Source organism: Gallinula chloropus, assembly GCF_964237585.1.
Source record: "Gallinula chloropus genome assembly, chromosome: 10".
Lineage (NCBI taxonomy): Eukaryota > Metazoa > Chordata > Aves > Gruiformes > Rallidae > Gallinula > Gallinula chloropus.
Genome location: NC_140095.1, coordinates 3480676 through 3498720, shown reverse-complemented (window position 1 = coordinate 3498720; position 18045 = coordinate 3480676). Strand labels below are relative to the sequence as shown.

Genomic DNA, 18045 nt, shown 5'->3' with positions numbered 1-18045 from the left:
AAATCTTGGATTAAACAGTAAATGACCAATGCTGAAATGACAATCCTTATTTACCTAGCTACATCTAGACAACTTGCAATTAATCGAGAATAAGAGGACTTTGTTGTATATACTACCATCTTTTAGACTTTAATTCAAGAATATTTTTAATTCATCTGTTTAACCCAATAAAAAGGTAAAAGATAATATAAACCAAACCAGTGGCAAACATTAAAACATACCTGAAAATTAATTACTATAACAATGCTTATATTCATTTTAGTATGGGAATGTGACTATTGTGGAGTAAAACAGTATAATCTGTAGGAGGAAATAAAACTCTTTACTGTGCTAAAATAAAATAAATTTCATACAAATAATACCTTCTAAATATCTCCCTTTTTCAGGTCTGTATGCATAATTAAATAGGAAAAAAGAGTGGGTTTTCCTTCAGGTTAATGTCAAATGACCTGAATTTGCAGGACCTTTCTCTGTGACTTTCCCTAGAGAAACTGAAATTAAGATCAGGTATAAATACCTCAACGTGTACAGCACTCTGCCGTCATTCCAGATCCTGAGCATCCTATTAGGAGTTGTTATCCAGTGAGCATCAGCTTTCTTGGAATTTCGGAAAAACGTATCAGGTATCCAGATCTTCCCAACCATGTTGCTGTTTAATCTGAGCACTTTTATAGTGCTGTTGAACTTCAGACGTCTGTCATACCACGTTTGGGCGAAAAATATATCAATTGTATATTCCTGTTGTGTTAACCAGAAATACTGATGAAAACACAGTACTCAGCATTTCACATAACTCCTGATATTCTTCCCTTAATTTCTTATGAAAGAAATGTGAACTACAGAAGATGATACTAGAACTGATAACATTTTTTGTAAATTTTTGGGGGCATGGTTTACCAAATGTTATTGTTTAAAAACAAGTTATGCTGTTATTTTCTCACTGACAAGTGAAATTAAGATGCATTTGGTTAGTAAATGCACCTTTGTAATTCTGTGTCCTTGCACCTCAGCACATGCCTGATCAGGTCAGAGAAAAATTACCTATTCCCTTGGATCTAGGACAGGAACAATTTGAGCTGACTCCGCTGCCTTAATTGCCCGTCCCCCCAGTTAATATTGGAAGTGATGAAATCTCACTTTCCCGGGCACCCTTGGGCAAAAAAGCTGCAAAGGGAATTACAGAATGGAAAAGAGCGATCTGAGATTTCTTTCTACATGCATCAACTACAAGAATGGCGTTGTGCTAAGGCTGGAACACTTTCCCTCACCTCTAAGAAGATATAATTAAATTTTTCATTTGAAATTTTGGAAAGAGGAGAGGACAAGAGGATCTAGGCTTTTTTCTTTTTATCTCTCAATGGCAAGAGTGATAATATCACTGGTGAATGATTTTCCTTATTTTGTAGCAATCTGGAAGCTCAGTTTTACAGGACTTAAACTGTCATAAAGGATTTTAATATATCTGAGGATATATTAAAACTATTATTGTTACATTTTTTCAGCATAGAGCTCTGTTTCCCTCTTTTGTTGAGATGCATAGCTCATATACTCCTCACATTCATCATCATATTAATAATTAAAAGTAATATAAAACTAATACTGGAAGCTTTGTAATGTCAAAAATGATGGAGGCTCTGTAGCAAAGGGAACACTGTAGGAAAACTGACAATAGTTTACCTACCATATTGATAGCATTCACAGGCCCAATGCTGTTTACGTACATGTCAGTGTGAATTACTGTCGGTTTAACTGTAATAGAAACAAAAATGAATCAGTAACATGAGTGAAGGTCAAAATCAATTACATGGAAGTCAAACACAAGCAGAAGTTTATTATAGTACATCTCTTGTGTGGGTATGGTTGCCTCACATTTAAATGTGCATATACAGGTTGAAATTACTTGGAGACACTTTGAGACAAATTCTTATATTGTTTATTCTGTCATAAAAAATTCACTTATGCAATGAGAACAAATACTGAAACCAGTGGTGTTACCTTAGAGTGACTCATATCTGACTGAGTGTGTGTATATTTTGTGTCAGGTCACAGCAACACATCTGACAAAACACTATCAATGAAAGCAAACTTATTCTTCTTATGATGTCTTGCATCACTTGTTTTACATTATTATGCCAAATGCATCATGACTGCTGTTGCCTGCAGAGATGTCTGTGGGTAAGTAACAATTTCAGGAGCCCAAAGCAAAAATAATAGCTAAGGCTCTAAAACAGGAATGAAAAACAGTTTTTAGATTAATTTATTTCTAAATTACTCTGTAGTAGCTTTATTATTCTTATAAACCTTAACTAAAACATGATTGTTTTTCCCAGATGCATTATGAGTGCTTTCTGTTTCCTGAAGTGTTTGGGAGAACAGGACAAAATGGGACAATATACATACATTGACGATGAAATACTCGTGTTATCCTTCACTGTGAAAAATTCCTTAGTTTGTAAGCCTCTATAAACTTATTAGAAAGAGATTCCATCATAAACCTTGCTGCTCTCTGCTCTCCTCTCCCTGCCTCATCCATGAATTCTCTGTGTTTTTTCTATAATCTCATTACTGCTGTAAACCCTTCTACAGAGGTATTGTTTGCATGTTCTGTGTCAGCCTTCTCAGACTGACTTGCAGCAAGTCAAGGACATGTATATCTTCAAGCTTCCTCAGGAACCAGTGGAGAGGAAGATGCCTGCACAATGTGATTCAGTCAAGTAAGATTTCCATTCTGAGTCCAGTCTTGGGTTTCTATACACATATTGGCTGTGGGAGAAATCTAGGGAGGTTTGCCTTACTTGACTGCAGTTCTCTTTTGTGAGCTTCTTCCTCTGAGCCCCATTCCCCAAGTCACTTCTAGCCCAGCTGTGCAAGTGAGGACTCCTGCTGCATTAGTCAGTGCAGACCTGGTGTTGTTAGAGGCTCTGTTGGCGTCCATCACATCACACAAGTATTGGGCTGTGTTACACTCATTTCACCTTCCTTTCCAAAATATTGTGACTCCCAAACAGTCTCTTAGATATACAAGAAGCTAGAAACTTGCTTTTTCATTCTCCAAAAGTTGCATTGTAAACTTCCTATGCAGGTGCATCATTACAAGCAGCCTGATTCAGCAAATCACAGCAGTGTTATAAGATGTTTCAAGACAGATTTAGCAGTCTTTATTTCAGCTTCCAAAATCGTAACTACTTTTTGTGGCACCGATGTTTAACTACATTATGCTTTGTTTCATAACTGCTCTGAATAGATTCTGCTTCCTGTGTAGCATTAATATGGTATGAATACTCTTTCTCTTCACTGCTTAATCAAAAGTGGTCTAAAAAGTAAACCAACATACCTCCTATGTCAGGTCTCAATTTGTTGTCATATCCTTCTAGCAAGCCATTTAAAATAAGAGTGACATCACTCTCATGCACTTTGGGAGTCAAAACCCAAGTCTTATTTGAAGTGTAATCTTCATAATCATCATCTCCCTTTTGGGTGGAACTGTTAAAGAAATAAAAATGAAATGGAAAGCCTTGAAAAATATGAATTTGTAGGCAGCATTTAAAGGCAATGCAGACATAACCCAGGTTTCAACAGTACTGTAGAAAACATTGAAAAATTGCCAGCTTTATAAAAGGAGATTCACAGTAAAGATTTCACGTAACAGTTGAGGCTACAGTTCACTTCAGCAACATTTCCTTTTAGTACAGCTGAGATCACATTCTGTCTATTCGAAGGAACATCAGTGCTTATCACCTTTCGCATGCCTATTTTTTCTCTCACTGACTCAGGTGGGACCTGTTATGAAACAAATCTAATTGTCACTTAGCTTATGCAACTCTCCACCAAAATATCACTTAGTATGTACACAGTGTTGTTGCATTACTTCTCTTTGAGAGCACGATTTGATGGAATGCATTACTGACAAGACCAATAATTAGATTCATTCAAACAGTCACACAGTTTCTCTCCACTCTGATGAACTTGAGCTTATTGTGCATTTGGAAAGTTCAGCACAAATTTTTGCCAGTGGTTTTCATTTTCACTCTCCAGAACCCAGAGAGAATAAAAAGTCTAACTTTTTTTTCTTTCTTTCTTTCTTCCCTTGCTACTGAGGAGTATAACAGCAGATCTGATCTAATATAATTCAACCTGCTTAGCACAGTAAAAAGGGCAAGTTAGGAATCAGGAATGTGTAACTAGCCTTGATAGATGTTTTGTTTTCTTCAAATCTGTGTGTTCAGGTCTAGAGGAGAACATAGAAACTACTTTAGAATATGACGTCATCAGATATTTTCATTTCGGAATGTCAGTGGTAATCAGCTTAATGGTGCTGGGCTGTAAGTTTTTGCATAATATGCTAGTGCCCTTCTTTCCTGTTGTGCTTCTCTGACAAAGTTTGAACACTGCTGGATATGACAAATCTTAACGACACTACAAGTGCCCCAAGTCAGTGGGTGGAGTTTGGGTATGAATGGGCCAAAAGCAGAAACTTGATTTATTTTCCTGTTTTAGCCAGAATCTGTACAGAAGTGGGAAAGACCACAAAGAAGTAGGTTCTCATGGGGTTGAGAATCATGTTTGGCACACAAGATTAAAAGCAGACTCAGCTGGTCATGCGTGCCATAGTGAAGGGATGACTAGTCCCAGAGTCTGAGCGTGCCATTCTGTTAACACAGATCCTTGCTCAGCTGAGATCTGGCCCACTCCTCCCTAAAGTGCTGTCCTGCTTATACCTACCCAAATTTGATGGCTAGAATGCTTTCCTGTGTTCAGCTTTTGGGAGCTGTAAGCCAGCTACAGAAATACATCTGCCACCTCCAGACATCACCCTGTGCCAGCGATACACATCTGGGAGTTTCAGCTGCCCAGATCAAGAACAGGCAGCCCAACCTCCTCCTTCTCACTGCACATGTCTGAACCTGCAGTGCTTTACTAGCAATCAAAAGCAGTGTTTTAATTGGCAATATGCTACATAGTATTCTGCTGGTACTGACAAAGAGGTGAGGATAATGAAATTGGTAGGGGAAATCTGTTTATTCAGCTGCCTAGAGTTCAAGGATCGAATTATAATTCAAAGGAACATAACTGAAGCAAGGTTCTTCCTCCTGAAGAAAAGGAAAGCCTTCTTAATAGAGTCTTTGCAAACAGAAGGCACTAGATCATCTGTTTTGAGGGAAATGAAAAAAAACTAACTTTATGTATAAAAAGCGATGCTTTTGTTCTATAACCAATTAAACATCCATTCTCTGAAAAGAGCATTTTTTTCTGAATTGAAAAGAAAAAATAAATGAGTAAATGAAATAAATTCTTTCTGAAAGGCAATGTGTTCATGAATACTAATGTGATGAGAAAGCTTCAAACATTAAACAGCTAGGTAATGGAGTCTGGTGTACTGGACAGTGCCAGATGAGAAGATGAAAAAGTATGTTTGTTTAGGACTTGTCTCAAACAAGTATATACAACCATATTGAGCAGAAGCCCACACTCAGTAAAGCTTCCATTTCCTCTGGGTATTTATTTGTAGGAAAGAAATAGCTACTTGTTTGTTCCTCTGCCATCTCAAGCCATTTTGGTACTCCAAATCTCAAAATATTTTCTGAGATTAGCATAAGAGAAGGAGAACACCCAATGTAACTTGGGAAAAACTCCAGCTTTTATCCAAATTCCAAGTGGATCATAAGTTAACATGGGTATCCAGTTATCTAAATGTCTCTGCAAAGCTGCACGCCAGTCAGAACAATCAGAGGTGCATCTCCATCCAGATGAGCAGGGCTTTAGCTGTGCAATGCCATTAATAATAATAAAAGTTATAATGACAAAGCCCTTTTCATCTCCTTAAGACTTTCAGATCAATCCTTCTGATTACATGGCCTAAATTTTGCAAGTGCTTTTAATATCCAGATCTAATTCAATAAAGTCCAGATTACACCCAAATGTGTATTGAAATCTGGTTTTATTTTTATGACTGCTGGAAGTTTTCAGATCTATTAATATAGGCCTGGAAAGAAAAACACTTGCCTATTTGCAAATTGCAGTATAACTTTTTGAAAGTTAATGTTTCAGCCACTGGTACAAACTCTGACTGTCCAATACATTCCCACTTTTGACATTAATGCCATTACAAGATGTGCACAAGAGTGCTTCACATAATTCCAGTTTCCCTACTTGGAAAAGAAATGGCTTAAGAGGGTCAGAACCCAAATTTGAACCTTCCAATCATAATTGAAGGTAGAAGGGACTTTTCGAAGTCATCTGATCCAAGCCCTGCTCAGAGTGTCAGCTAAGCCTGTGTGAGGTAGCTGGGATTTTAATTACTTTATATATTTTAATTACAAATAATTGTATATATAACCGTGGTTGTGTCTAAAATTCAGGGGGCTCTTTCTGTGTGTCAAATTACTGGAAATACATCTTCACAAAGAAGATAAAAGGCAGAAATCACTACATGCTAATAGGCATTTATTATTTTAGATCAGAATGTTCATTAATTTAAACTACAGGAATATTTGGGGGGTGACAACACCAGATTGAGTATTATTTTAAATTTTTTTGTTTTATAAAATGTGCAAAGATCTATGAACCTCTCTCTCTCTCTCCAATTACACACAAACCTCATTCTGCCAATGAGGTTTTCACCATGGCAGGGCCTAAAAAGAATTTTTTAACTCATGTTTCTTATCTTTCTCACTATAAAGTACACCTGCTATTCCTAATTCTGCATTAAAGAATTTGTTACTTGATTTATAATGTTTATATTGCTCTTCTGAGTTCTCATTAGATGTAACTTTAGCACAAATTGAGATTACATAAACTAGATGTGCAGGACTGGATTCTCCAGACCTTTGCTAGTGCACATCATAGATAAGATATTTTGCAATCCCATTTGCAACATTTAACCACTGTTGTCAGTGTAGCCTCTTTTACAGACCCCTTAGCACTAAAGGCATTATTTCTATACTGGAAACATGTTGAGATAGCATAAGGTTAGTTTGGTCAGTCTCAATGGATAGGTCTGCTGAGAAATCATTGATGTGTTCTGAACCGTGCCCAGAAGACACAGCAAAGCCCAGAAATTAAAGGTTTTGTTAAGGTGATGATGTGCTATTCTCTTAGCATTCCAAAACCATGGAAGTGCACACTGTAGTTTGGACTTGTTTATAGAATCACTTGTTTATAGAATCAGTACAAGTTATTTTCCTTTTTGCCTACATTTTCATGGAAGTAAGATTGATACCTATGTAAAAATCATCACTTCAATAACATTTAACAAATAACTATATTAATGGTATTTAGCTGTCTTTTAGCTTAAATTATTTAGTTCAGATATAATAAAGGTTGGATTAGCTATTAAAAACTACCGTGTTTTAGTTAGTTGTTAGCACATCAGCATCATAACTTTTCCTGATCTCTGCTGTTCCATTACATTTTTGTATCAGAGGCACTAATCTAACTTCCAGAAAAACAGTGTGTATGTTTTTTGAAAGACACTGTCATATGTTGGGAAGGATGTTATTATACATTATTTAAAATCACAGACAGCAGCAATAATTTTTCAGGCTAAACTGATGGAAAGATGGGCATATCTTAGTGAGCAATAACTCACAGAGGATATCCCTTTGAAATAAGGTAAATATTTCCTAATTTACAGAAAAGAACATGATTTTCGTAACTCATTACAAGTAGGAGAAGGGAAATTATACTTTTCTGTTTCAAAAACCTGTGACGACTGCTTAGTCTTTGAGTGTTCAAGTATGAGGTCATATATTTAGCTGGTCAAAATCTCTACAATTCCAGTGACTTCAAGCAAGATATGCCAATTTCTACTTGCTGTGGCTTTGTCATTTAACTTTTCTAAATATAGAAAATGAATTTTAACTATTTCCAAGTGTTCTATTAAGGAACTGCACACAAGAGTCAATTATCCCTGCTGGGATCTGCCTGCTATTGCATTGCTGTTTACAAGCAGAATCGAAGTAGCCACAAAGTGCCTAAAGAAAAAGACCTGTAGCAGTACTGAATAGGCAGCAACTAATTAGTTTAACTCCAATTAAAACTTAAGTGTATTTGTCAAAAAAGTCTGACCAATTTAATCTTTTATAGCAAGTAGGCCACAGACGCTACAGAGCCTACAGCAACGATTTAATAAACTATTGACGCATACAGTGAGTCTTCTACTTAGAGCACCAATATTTTCTACCTCTCAGTGAAGGACTGAAACAGGACTTGCCATTTTACCTAACCACACTGCTTAAACTTAATGAAGAGTCAAGCTAAATTCATTCTCTTACGCGCGTAACAAATTCCCCTAATCTATAATGGCCTAGGTTATTCGTGATGATAATATGGACACTGTGAGGGAAGAACATCTTCCAGGTTCCCACTGTGCATGCAGAAATGTTGTATGCAGATGTGACATATGACTATGTAGAGAACAGAGTATTTGCAGGAGATCACAGTGTCTGTGCACAGCCAACTGTATCTATATTCTCTCTTGACTGCCAATCATATTTTAAGTAAAGCTATCTCAGTTGAAATAGAAAATGTTTTCACAAAGCTGTACTCCGAATTCTCTCTCCCTGTTCGTGTTCCTATTCTGTCCCTCTGTATTGCCCAAATCCTGAAGCGTGCCCAGGACCATGGCCCTATCTTTGCCATAAGAATGGCACCCATTTTCTGTTTTCTTGCTTAATACTCATCACACCCTTTACTTCTCTCAGGACTGAAAAATCATGCAATGTGAAGATTTATTTGTCCCAGGTTGATTCCCACATCAGAGACAGAAACTCAGAATAGTTTGCTTAGTGAGGAAAAGGGGAGATCCAATAAGTTTTCAGAAGTTCTGTAAGAGGAATTGGAGACACTATTGAGAGATCTGGGAGAGTCTTGTCCTGCTTCCTGCACCTTGATCTCTGGTGCTACCTGGTTGGAGCTTTGCTCCAGAAGAGCCTGAAATACTCAAACCTTGTTTCAGGATTAGCCATTAAGGAGTTACTAGCTGTATTTTGGCTGCTTGAAGTAGTCATGTAGTGAGGGACGCTGAAAAAGTTCACAATGAGAAAGAAACAAGTTTTTACCTCTACTTCATGGTTCAGGTAGGTTGGATTTCAGGTGGGTCAGGTGAGTTTATTTCCTAGGCCACAGCTATAGCTATCATTCAGTGAATTATTCAGTGTGTGAAGTCTTTAAAAACTTGTTGTGAAATGATCACTGCTTAAAAACAAAGCAAAGCTGAGGGTGTGTTGTCATTCCTAAATCACAGGAAAAAATTAAAATAATACTACATTTCTGATATATAAATCACTGCAGCTGAAACACTATGATTAAGTAGTGACTGAACACACGAGTCTCAAAACAGGTATTCAAGACCCAGACATCACTGGAATAGAACAGATAAGTACTCCCAGCAGATGACTTTTCAGTCATCTTTTCAGTACACGAAGTCCCCAGATTGCCAGGAATTAAACAGACATTTCTGGAAACTATGCCTACACTGAGATTTAAAGGCCAGCCACATTCCTGTGAATGTTTCCACTGTTTCCCCCTGAATGCAACCCTGGTTACACAGAACCTACGTGTCACGCTGTGGATTTAACAGGCCTTTCTGTAGTCACTCAGCAGCTCACATTATCCTCACTGGGACATGTCAGCCAGTTTGAGTAAAGCAAGTCCAGTTCTCACACCTCTTCTCAGGCTTCTGAAATACTACATGGCAGTGATGTTTTGTATTAGTCATTATACCACTGTCAATAGCAGCAGACTGGTTTATTGTACAGTCATTCTACATCTTCCCCAAGGTGTGCACTCACATTACAACTGTGCCTTAACACATCACAAATTTTAGCCCTTCATAGTTACAGCATCTTTTATCTTTGCATATGTGCAGACTTTGCTGAATGTGGCTACAGCAAGTGTTTAGACAGAAAGGTTGAAAACAAAATGTTTAACTTGGTTTAAGTTCTTCTTCCTTCCTTTAAGTCTGTGAAAATCCTTTTCAAGAAAAGCCCTTTAGAGTGTATTTGTTGAGAGTGCTGCCAATAAAACTTCTGGTCTGTAGTATTTACCGTGTTTTCTAGTTCACTGTGCTGAAAAATTGCTGCACAGTTGTTCCATTGCACAACGGATTGGCTTCAAGTGGTGAGGAAGCAGGAGTATTGCTGTCCCTCTTAAAGTATTTCTAGTACCAACACAGTGGGCTCATGGCCAATTGTCACCAAAATTACCAGAAATGGGGACCAATGTTAGCAGACCTGGCAAAGAGCCAAAAGCTGACAGGTAGCACCCACTCTAGAAATGGTTTCTCCAGCAGACACCTGAGGGACGTTTTTTGAGTGATTTGGTAAAAGATTTTCATCTTTGCGTCTGTCAGAACTGAGAGATGTAATTGATCAAAACTGAATTATACCACAATCTAAAACTTGTGAGCAGGAAGAGGAAACACATGCTGCTCCCTGGAGAACAGCGAAATGTAGAGGGATGAAATAAACTTACATAGCCAGTGAGGAACAAGAGGGATAATTACAGAAACAAGCACACATCATTCATTTTGAGCAGCCTGAGCACAAAGTGCAGCATTTATACTTACGAGAACTCTGGAAGAAGCTAAGATGTGATCAGATGATCCAGATAAGCCTCCATAATTTAAGATTATTATTTCAATTTTTTTTTAACTAGAATTTTGTATATTTTCTTACATTTTGTTTACTAGAGGTTATATAATCTACTCACGTATCTCTCTACTGCGGTTACAGCTACTCATTTCAGCAGCAAGTGAAGGAAAACGTTAGATAGAATAGAACAGAAAAAGGAGAAATATGTTCAGATATACTTCTTCATATTAGGGTTAGCTTGAATTGATTGACTTTATTTGAAATGATCTAGTTATATCTAATTGTAAAAGGTGTAACCTTGGCATTACATGAACCTTAGAATGTTTAATTTTTGGTTTACCACCTTCTCCATTTCTCTCCCCTCTTATGCCCTGGTCTCCTTTTTTTTTCATTTCTTTTAAAACTGGTCTGTGCATCTCTGCCTGTGAAATCTAAGGCACTTGAGGCATGATTGTTGCCTGTTGCTATTACTCAGCTCCTGCAGATTTCTGCTATAGCTGGAAGAGCTCAAGAGGAGTTAAGTTAATGGCCATTACTGCAATGAGATCCAAGTAGGCCTTTTTGGGTGTGAGATCTCTTGATGTTTTATGTCTGTGTTTTATTGTATGTAGTTGCCATCTGTTACTATTATATGTAGTTTCTCTCCCCCAATAAGGTACATTGCTTTTAGAAAAGATTGCTCTAAAATCTCACTGTGAATTGACAAGAGGAGTGAAAAGCTTAATTCTGTTCTCAGTGATTAGGAAAACATGGATGCCCTCCAGCCATCTATTTAAACAACATCAGCTCAAAAAACCCAATTCAGTTCCTCAATTAGATTTGAAAAATGGAAGAATAAAGATTCTGGTTCTCAAGTACCCTATGAGGTACTCATATTCATTTCAGAATACTTGCACAACTTTTTTCTCTATTTTGTCAGTGTGGTAATTCCAACCAGAAGGAAGTCACTTCATTCATGATGTAGTCAGCTTTACACCACTATCTGTCAATGTTTAAAAACAAACATATGAAGTGGTAGAAATGTCAGCAGCTTTGCTTATTGAGTAACCCTCCTGAGCATTTTTTAAATATGTATTTAGAATATCTTTTTTTGTCTGTAGATGTGAACTTTAAAATTCAGTTAACTGAGTATAAATCCCCATTAGAATTAAATCTGTCAGGACATTTGTTTGTTTGTGTTTTCCACGTCTCAGTACCCAGCAGAACACTATAATGTGGTGTTCCCAGTGTTGGCCTGGGAGTCAGGAATGTTGAATACTTACCCACATTAAAGGACTAGAGTTTTTCTCCTTGCTACGATAAGCCAAGTTACATCATCTCTGTAAATATTTTTACAATATAAATAGGCACATGATGGTCCTTCTTACTTGGGTTTGGTGAACTCTAGACATGATGATGTGTCCAGATCTGGGACCCCCAATACAAGAAAGATGTGGGACTGTTGGAGAGGGTTCAGAGGAGCCACGAAGATGATCAGAGGGCTGGAGCACCTGCCCTACGAAGAGAGGCTGAAGGAGCTGGGCTTGTTCAGCCTGGAGAAGAGAAGGCTGTGGGGGGACCTCATTGCAGCCTTCCAGTATCTGAAGGGAGCTTATAGGCAGGAGGGGATTCGACTTTTTAAAAGGATAGAGAACGGCAGGACAAGGGGGAATGGATTAAAACTAAAGGAAGGAAGGTTTAGATTAGATATTAGGGGGAAGTTCTTTGCAGAGAGAGTGGTGAGGGGCTGGAACAGGCTGCCCAGAGAGGTGGTGGATGCCCCGTCCCTGGAGGTGTTCAAGGCCAGGCTGGATGGGGCCCTGGGCAACCTTGTGTAGCTCCAGGCCTGAGGTTGGTGTCCCTGCCTGTGGCAGGGGGTTGGAGCTCTATGATCCTTGGGGTCCCTTCCAACCCATGCCATTCTATGATTCTATGATGATAAACCATCTCATTATGGACAAAACCCCAGTCACTGACTATGCCTTAGGAAATTACATTGCATTGCAGGGAATTGGACTTCCGATGTACTTGTCAGCAATGTTGTAGCCCATGTCTTTGGGAAACCAAGTGGGTCTGATAAGCCCTAAATCACTAGGGAGCCAGTCAAAAAGAAATTTAAAACTGGTATAGGTGTTTTCTGGTTATATTCTTAATTCTTGCTCCTGTCAGATCCTGGAAGTATCATTGCTGACATGTTTATTAGATAGAAATGTGACTTGAAGAAAGAGCTGAATGAACAGAAAATAATTCCTTGATACACATCTCTTTAATTAACTCATCATGAAGCTAACTCATTCAAAAAATGAGTGTAAGCAAATGGTGAAAATTAACTGGGTTTTGGTTTGTTTTTCTTTCCTTTTTTTTTAAACAATGCTTCTGATTTAACTTCATTTTAATGCATGGTAACCAATAGTAACTGATGTGTTCCCACATAAACCAACTTATATCATGCAAGACGTTGTTTGCACTCATGCTCATAAAACAGACTGTGCAGGGGTGGATGTGGAATTTAGTTCTGATAACAGGGTAGATGTGTGATATATTAAGAATGTAAGTGGCATGCTAATGTCTCTGTGTCAGCTGAGTAGGAATATTGTCAACAAGTGTGCCTGTATTTCCCCGATGTAATGTATTTATTGTGATGTAATGGCCTGTGCTGGTTTTCTTATGGAATTCTGATGAGCTTTCCTTGGTAGTCAGTACTTTGAGGGTATCTTCATGTCAGGGTCTCCTTAATTCTGTGGGACATGTGAACATCCTAACTTCTGAGTAAGGATGACTAGCATCTCTGCTGTAATATGGCAGGATTATTGAATTGGCAGTGTCACCCCATGCCTATAGCCCTCTGTGCTGCATCCCACAGACAGGCCTTGTCTTCCAAGGCCTCTGCTTGTATTTCTCTGCACTACATAACTACATAACTCACTCTTCACAGAGACACCTACTGTTACTCTTGTCTCTATAAAACTATGGTCATAGCATACAAAAAGTCAAAGAAATTAGCCATAGTTGCCTGCTCAATTAGAGAAATTACTGTGGCAGCTAAACCAATGAAAACAACACTGTGGGCAGGTCAAGGAAAGTTCAGACACAGCCGGCCTGACAAGGCCCTGTCCTGAGGCCTTGCAGGCTCAGTGCAAAGGCTGCAGCCTGTCATTGCAATGGCAGCATTGTGTTGCAGGGCTACATGCTGCGAATGACAGATGTTATTTCCAAGGTAAATATGGATGCAGTTGCTCCATCTTCCTTTCCTGTTTATGCCCCACTAAGACATGTTTTGAAACACAATCTCAAAAAGAAATGCCAGGGTACAGAAAAAGATGTAAATCGCATACCTCAGATACCTATTCCATGGAAAGAAAATCTCACTGTTAAGTGTATGCAGGTCTTTATGCAAGAACTGCAAAATCTTTTTTTAAAATGTCATATTGTTTTCATGGTGTTAATTAATTGGCAGTATGATGATTCTGCAACGTCATTTTAATGGGAAGAAACTGTTTATGGGTTTACTCAGTGTCTTATTTCTCTCTTTTTGGCCGTTCTATCAGTCTCCAGTAAGTAAAATATAAGGCACATAACATGCAAATTTTACTTAGCTCTGAAAATTTTGACATTTGAGTGGGCTAGGCATAATGATCTCTGCAAAGCCTATCTTCCCATCCCCTATATTTAAATGTGATTATTAAGGCTAGTCAAAACATCAGGAAAATAGGAGCAATTTCTATTTCACACACATACAAACATTTATCTCCCAGACTTTCTTTTGCCTCCAGAATTATTTTGGAATAACTTTTCTGTATTGTCTCTCATCAATACAGTAGAGTTTTACATTGTAAATTGACATTGTTCTGATTATGATTTGAGAAACTTGTCTTTGTAAAGGGAAAGAAAATTTTAAAGAGAAAGCTACGGAGGCTTATTTGGAAGTAGATAGTATTCAGGGATAGGAAAAGATGGATGCCTCATAACTCACAGAGAGGGCAAGAATCAGAAGAACAACTGAGTAAAGCAGAAGCTAAGACTGTTTGATTAATGTGAGGAACTGGACACAAGGGTCAGAAACAGCAGTAGGTGAAGCCATAAACATATTCCAAAAACATTATTTTGAAAAGCTGCATTGGGAGCCAAGTTTATAGCATGTAACTATTACCAATTTATTTCTGAAATTCCTGGAGGGGAGAAGCCACATTAATGTCTGAGTGATGTAGACTTGTGTAAATAGAGTTTCAAAATATGTTTAGCAATGGAGTAACGCAGAGTGCAGAAGATACTAGAGAGAATGATAGAAAATACAGCAAGACATACAGAGGTGAAAACATTTCCTTCAGTTTGAAAGATTGTATAAGAGGATTATTTTTTTCCTCCTTGTCTTTACTGCTCTATACTGTGACTGTCAAAAGATCCACCAAATGTGCTGCAGAGACTCTCTCAGATGTAAACCAAAATATCCAAATATTCAGGCCACAATGTCCAGACCCCCAGCAGGTTTTCTTGGCCCTTTCTCAGAGCTCTATGAAGCATCCACCACGGCATAACAGCAATAAGCTTTCAAGGTGAACCAACACCAGACCAAGCAGTAATAGGCAGCTGGTGCCATCTGACATTACCAGGTCATCCTGAACTAGTGCATTCCCAGCTGTGGGGACTTCACTTAAGAGATGTGAGCACCAGCTACATGTGGTGTCATATATGGAGATTGTACTGTTTGTGAACACTGAAACACAATCCATGAAAACATTTAGGGTAGCTGCACAAAGCATCATGGCAATTATGAATAAGCTAATTGTCAAAATGCAGACGCTTGCAGACCCCATTTTCTATGGGTACAGAGAAAGCTCCATCACACTTCAGAGATTTTGTTGGACCTTTGTGGATCTTATCCAATTTCCATAATCAGGAACTTTTTAAAAATAGAAGAACCTTTTCATGAAGCAAGCAGTTACCAGGTGAGGATGGAGACCTGAAGACTTGGAAAGAGGGCAAAACCCTGTAATTAATGGAACTTGAGCATAAGCTAAGGAATGATAAAGATGTTTTACTAGCCATAGTATATCTCCCACATAGATAAATTAATCTTCAGTTTCCCTTGCTACAGTTCCAGCAACTTTCTATGAGGTACGAACTTGTGCAAAATAACTGGCAGAGTATTGATGAGAAGAAATTCCACTGGAAGCCACTGAAGCAAAACTTCTACATGCAATTTATTGCCCTGAATCCCTGGGGAATTTGGAAAACATATCTCAAAATAATTTGTTAACTAAAGAGAGGGTGCTCTTCCAAGCTCTACTGTTTTCCAGGAGACATTCTCAGTAAAATAATTTAGAAGAGAGGATATAACTGGGATACACTTTGGGGCAGTGTTGGCATTTTTAGTTTATATCTGTCAGATTTTCCAGGATTATGCTTTTCATACTGCCAGCTGCTCAGTATTCTGATTCCAGTGAAGAAAACTGTGTTGGTAAACATTTAAACACAAGTGAAAGTGCTTTGGCCACTGAAAACCTTGCATAATTCAACCCCAGTTTAGCTGCCCCAGCCAGTTTCCCAGAGGGTCATTGCAGACATGGTATATCTGTTAAAGAAATACATTCTTCACATGCTGTTTGGAACTCTTGCAGGTAAACTAAAATGAAAAGTCATATTTAAAATATGTACTATTTATGATTCATATAATTCACTATATTGTTGTTGCTGCTCTTATTGTATTTGACTGGTTGGGGTTTTTTTCATTAAATCCCTTCATTGCTATTTTATTGAGGAGTGCAGAACATTGCATATGCAGGTAACAATTGCACATAACACCTGCTTATCATTCTTTAATCTGAATATATATTGCATTGAATTTAATCACCTCTGCTGCTTACCTACTATAGAGAGATTAAAAGAGATAGTGCTTTGGAAACCGTAACAGAAGAATTGATTTTACAGATAATAGTGTTTCCTCTTTTTTTCCTTCCTTAACAAATTGTATAATTAAAGGAAGAAACAATTTTCTGATACTCTCAAAGAGCCTTCACATACTCAGAACTTTTTCAAAGTTACTATGTGAGCTAAAATCTTGGTTTCTGGCCAAAGATTAGTTTTATTTCAAAGCTTAAAATAAAATCCACTTTTTGAAATCCATATGCTAAAATTATTCCTATTTCCTTTTAAAATCAAATCTATATAGGGTTTGTTTATACATATATAATCCATAGTTGACTGCATAGTAAATTCTGGAAATTATTATAGAAATAATCCTTATTAAGAAGTATAGCCAGAGTAAAAGTGATTGGATAGTAAGTGGTTAAAGTGTTAAGTGGCTTTAAAAGTGGTTGGATATTAATAGCAAATAATTTGGAATCGCTTAATTCAATTTCTCAGCAATGAACCCTCTCTAGAGGCAGCGGTGGCACGTTGTGAGAGGAAAGAAAGAGCATCCTCACTTAGGCTAAATAGAGGTTTCCTAGTTTTACAGCCTTTTGCCATCAAAGAGGCAGAGTTGCAGGTCTGTATCATAGTAACCAGTGGCAGAGAAGAATATTTTGATGTTGCTTGCCATTCCCTCATTTGTTATGCTGGACTTGGAAGTTAAGAATTTGGCCCTAAAATCTGTGGCAACTTTAATCTTATGTGATGCATTAGAGCATTATTAAGGTTTTAAGTCATTTTAAGTGTATTCTTTAAGTCTTTAAAGCAGCTTAGTGAGGTTTTTTAGCATTTCCTTTAGAAACCAGGAAAATAAAATTTAAAAAGCCAATATTAATGTAATGTTGGTTGTCCTTGCCCCAAAGAGCTAACAATGTAGTCTTTGATATGAGTTAATTAGTTTGGTCTAATACCAAAACAGCAGCAATATTTGTTATGCTATTCTAAGGTCCTCTAAATATTTTACTGATGGTAACCTTCCCTTCTTCCAAATCTTTACCTTCCAAGAAAATAGTGACCCCTTTGCTGCATTAGAAAACATGATTGTAGTACTCAAACATATCTGGGTTCACAGCCCTCACAGGCTGTAGGAGCAAAATGCATCATTTCAGCTACATGTACAGAAGCCAAAAGATGTCTTTCCAGACTTAAGGTTCAGCTACTAAGACAGTTGTTGGCAACGTAGATATTATTACATAGATCACATGCCTCATCTTCTTTCCCAAGCCATCTTAAAGCAAGACCACTCCTCCAACCAAAGTTACCTATTATAGTAAGGGAGTTTATTTCTCTGCTTCTCTCTCCTTTCATTGCGTGACTGAGAGCTACTACCATCTTTCTTGTTTGTGTTCTTATTTGAGTGTGGCATTTCCTTGGCCTCTAAATTCCAAAACACATGCACAGGCTATCTTCATGCAAAATGTTGCCCTGCATTTGTCATCTTTGTTGATTTGATCATAATAACTCATCTCACTGAATCCATGGATTTCTATTTGAGGTAATAGCAGGCTTCCTGTCACTATGTTTAAAATCCTGTGTAATTCCAGCCCTCATAATTTCCTTCCTT

General features: G+C 37.7%; 1 protein-coding gene across 5 annotated transcripts in view; it reads right to left on the bottom strand.

The window, feature by feature from the left end:
* Window positions 1-18045, bottom strand: part of GABRG2 (gamma-aminobutyric acid type A receptor subunit gamma2) — a gene marked incomplete at both ends in the record, with an annotated part of 66849 nt that overhangs the window by 39711 nt on the left and 9093 nt on the right. For 3 of the 5 annotated variants that reach the window (XM_084268412.1, XM_084268413.1, XM_084268415.1), the window contains 3 exons: window positions 518-738; window positions 1682-1749; window positions 3335-3470. In XM_084268412.1, the coding sequence (XP_084124538.1) occupies window positions 518-738; window positions 1682-1723 (263 nt within the window). Of the gene's footprint in view, window positions 1-517; window positions 739-1681; window positions 1750-3334; window positions 3484-18045 lie in introns of those variants that run through there. The other 2 variants (XM_084268411.1, XM_084268414.1) reach the window with 2 other exon arrangements.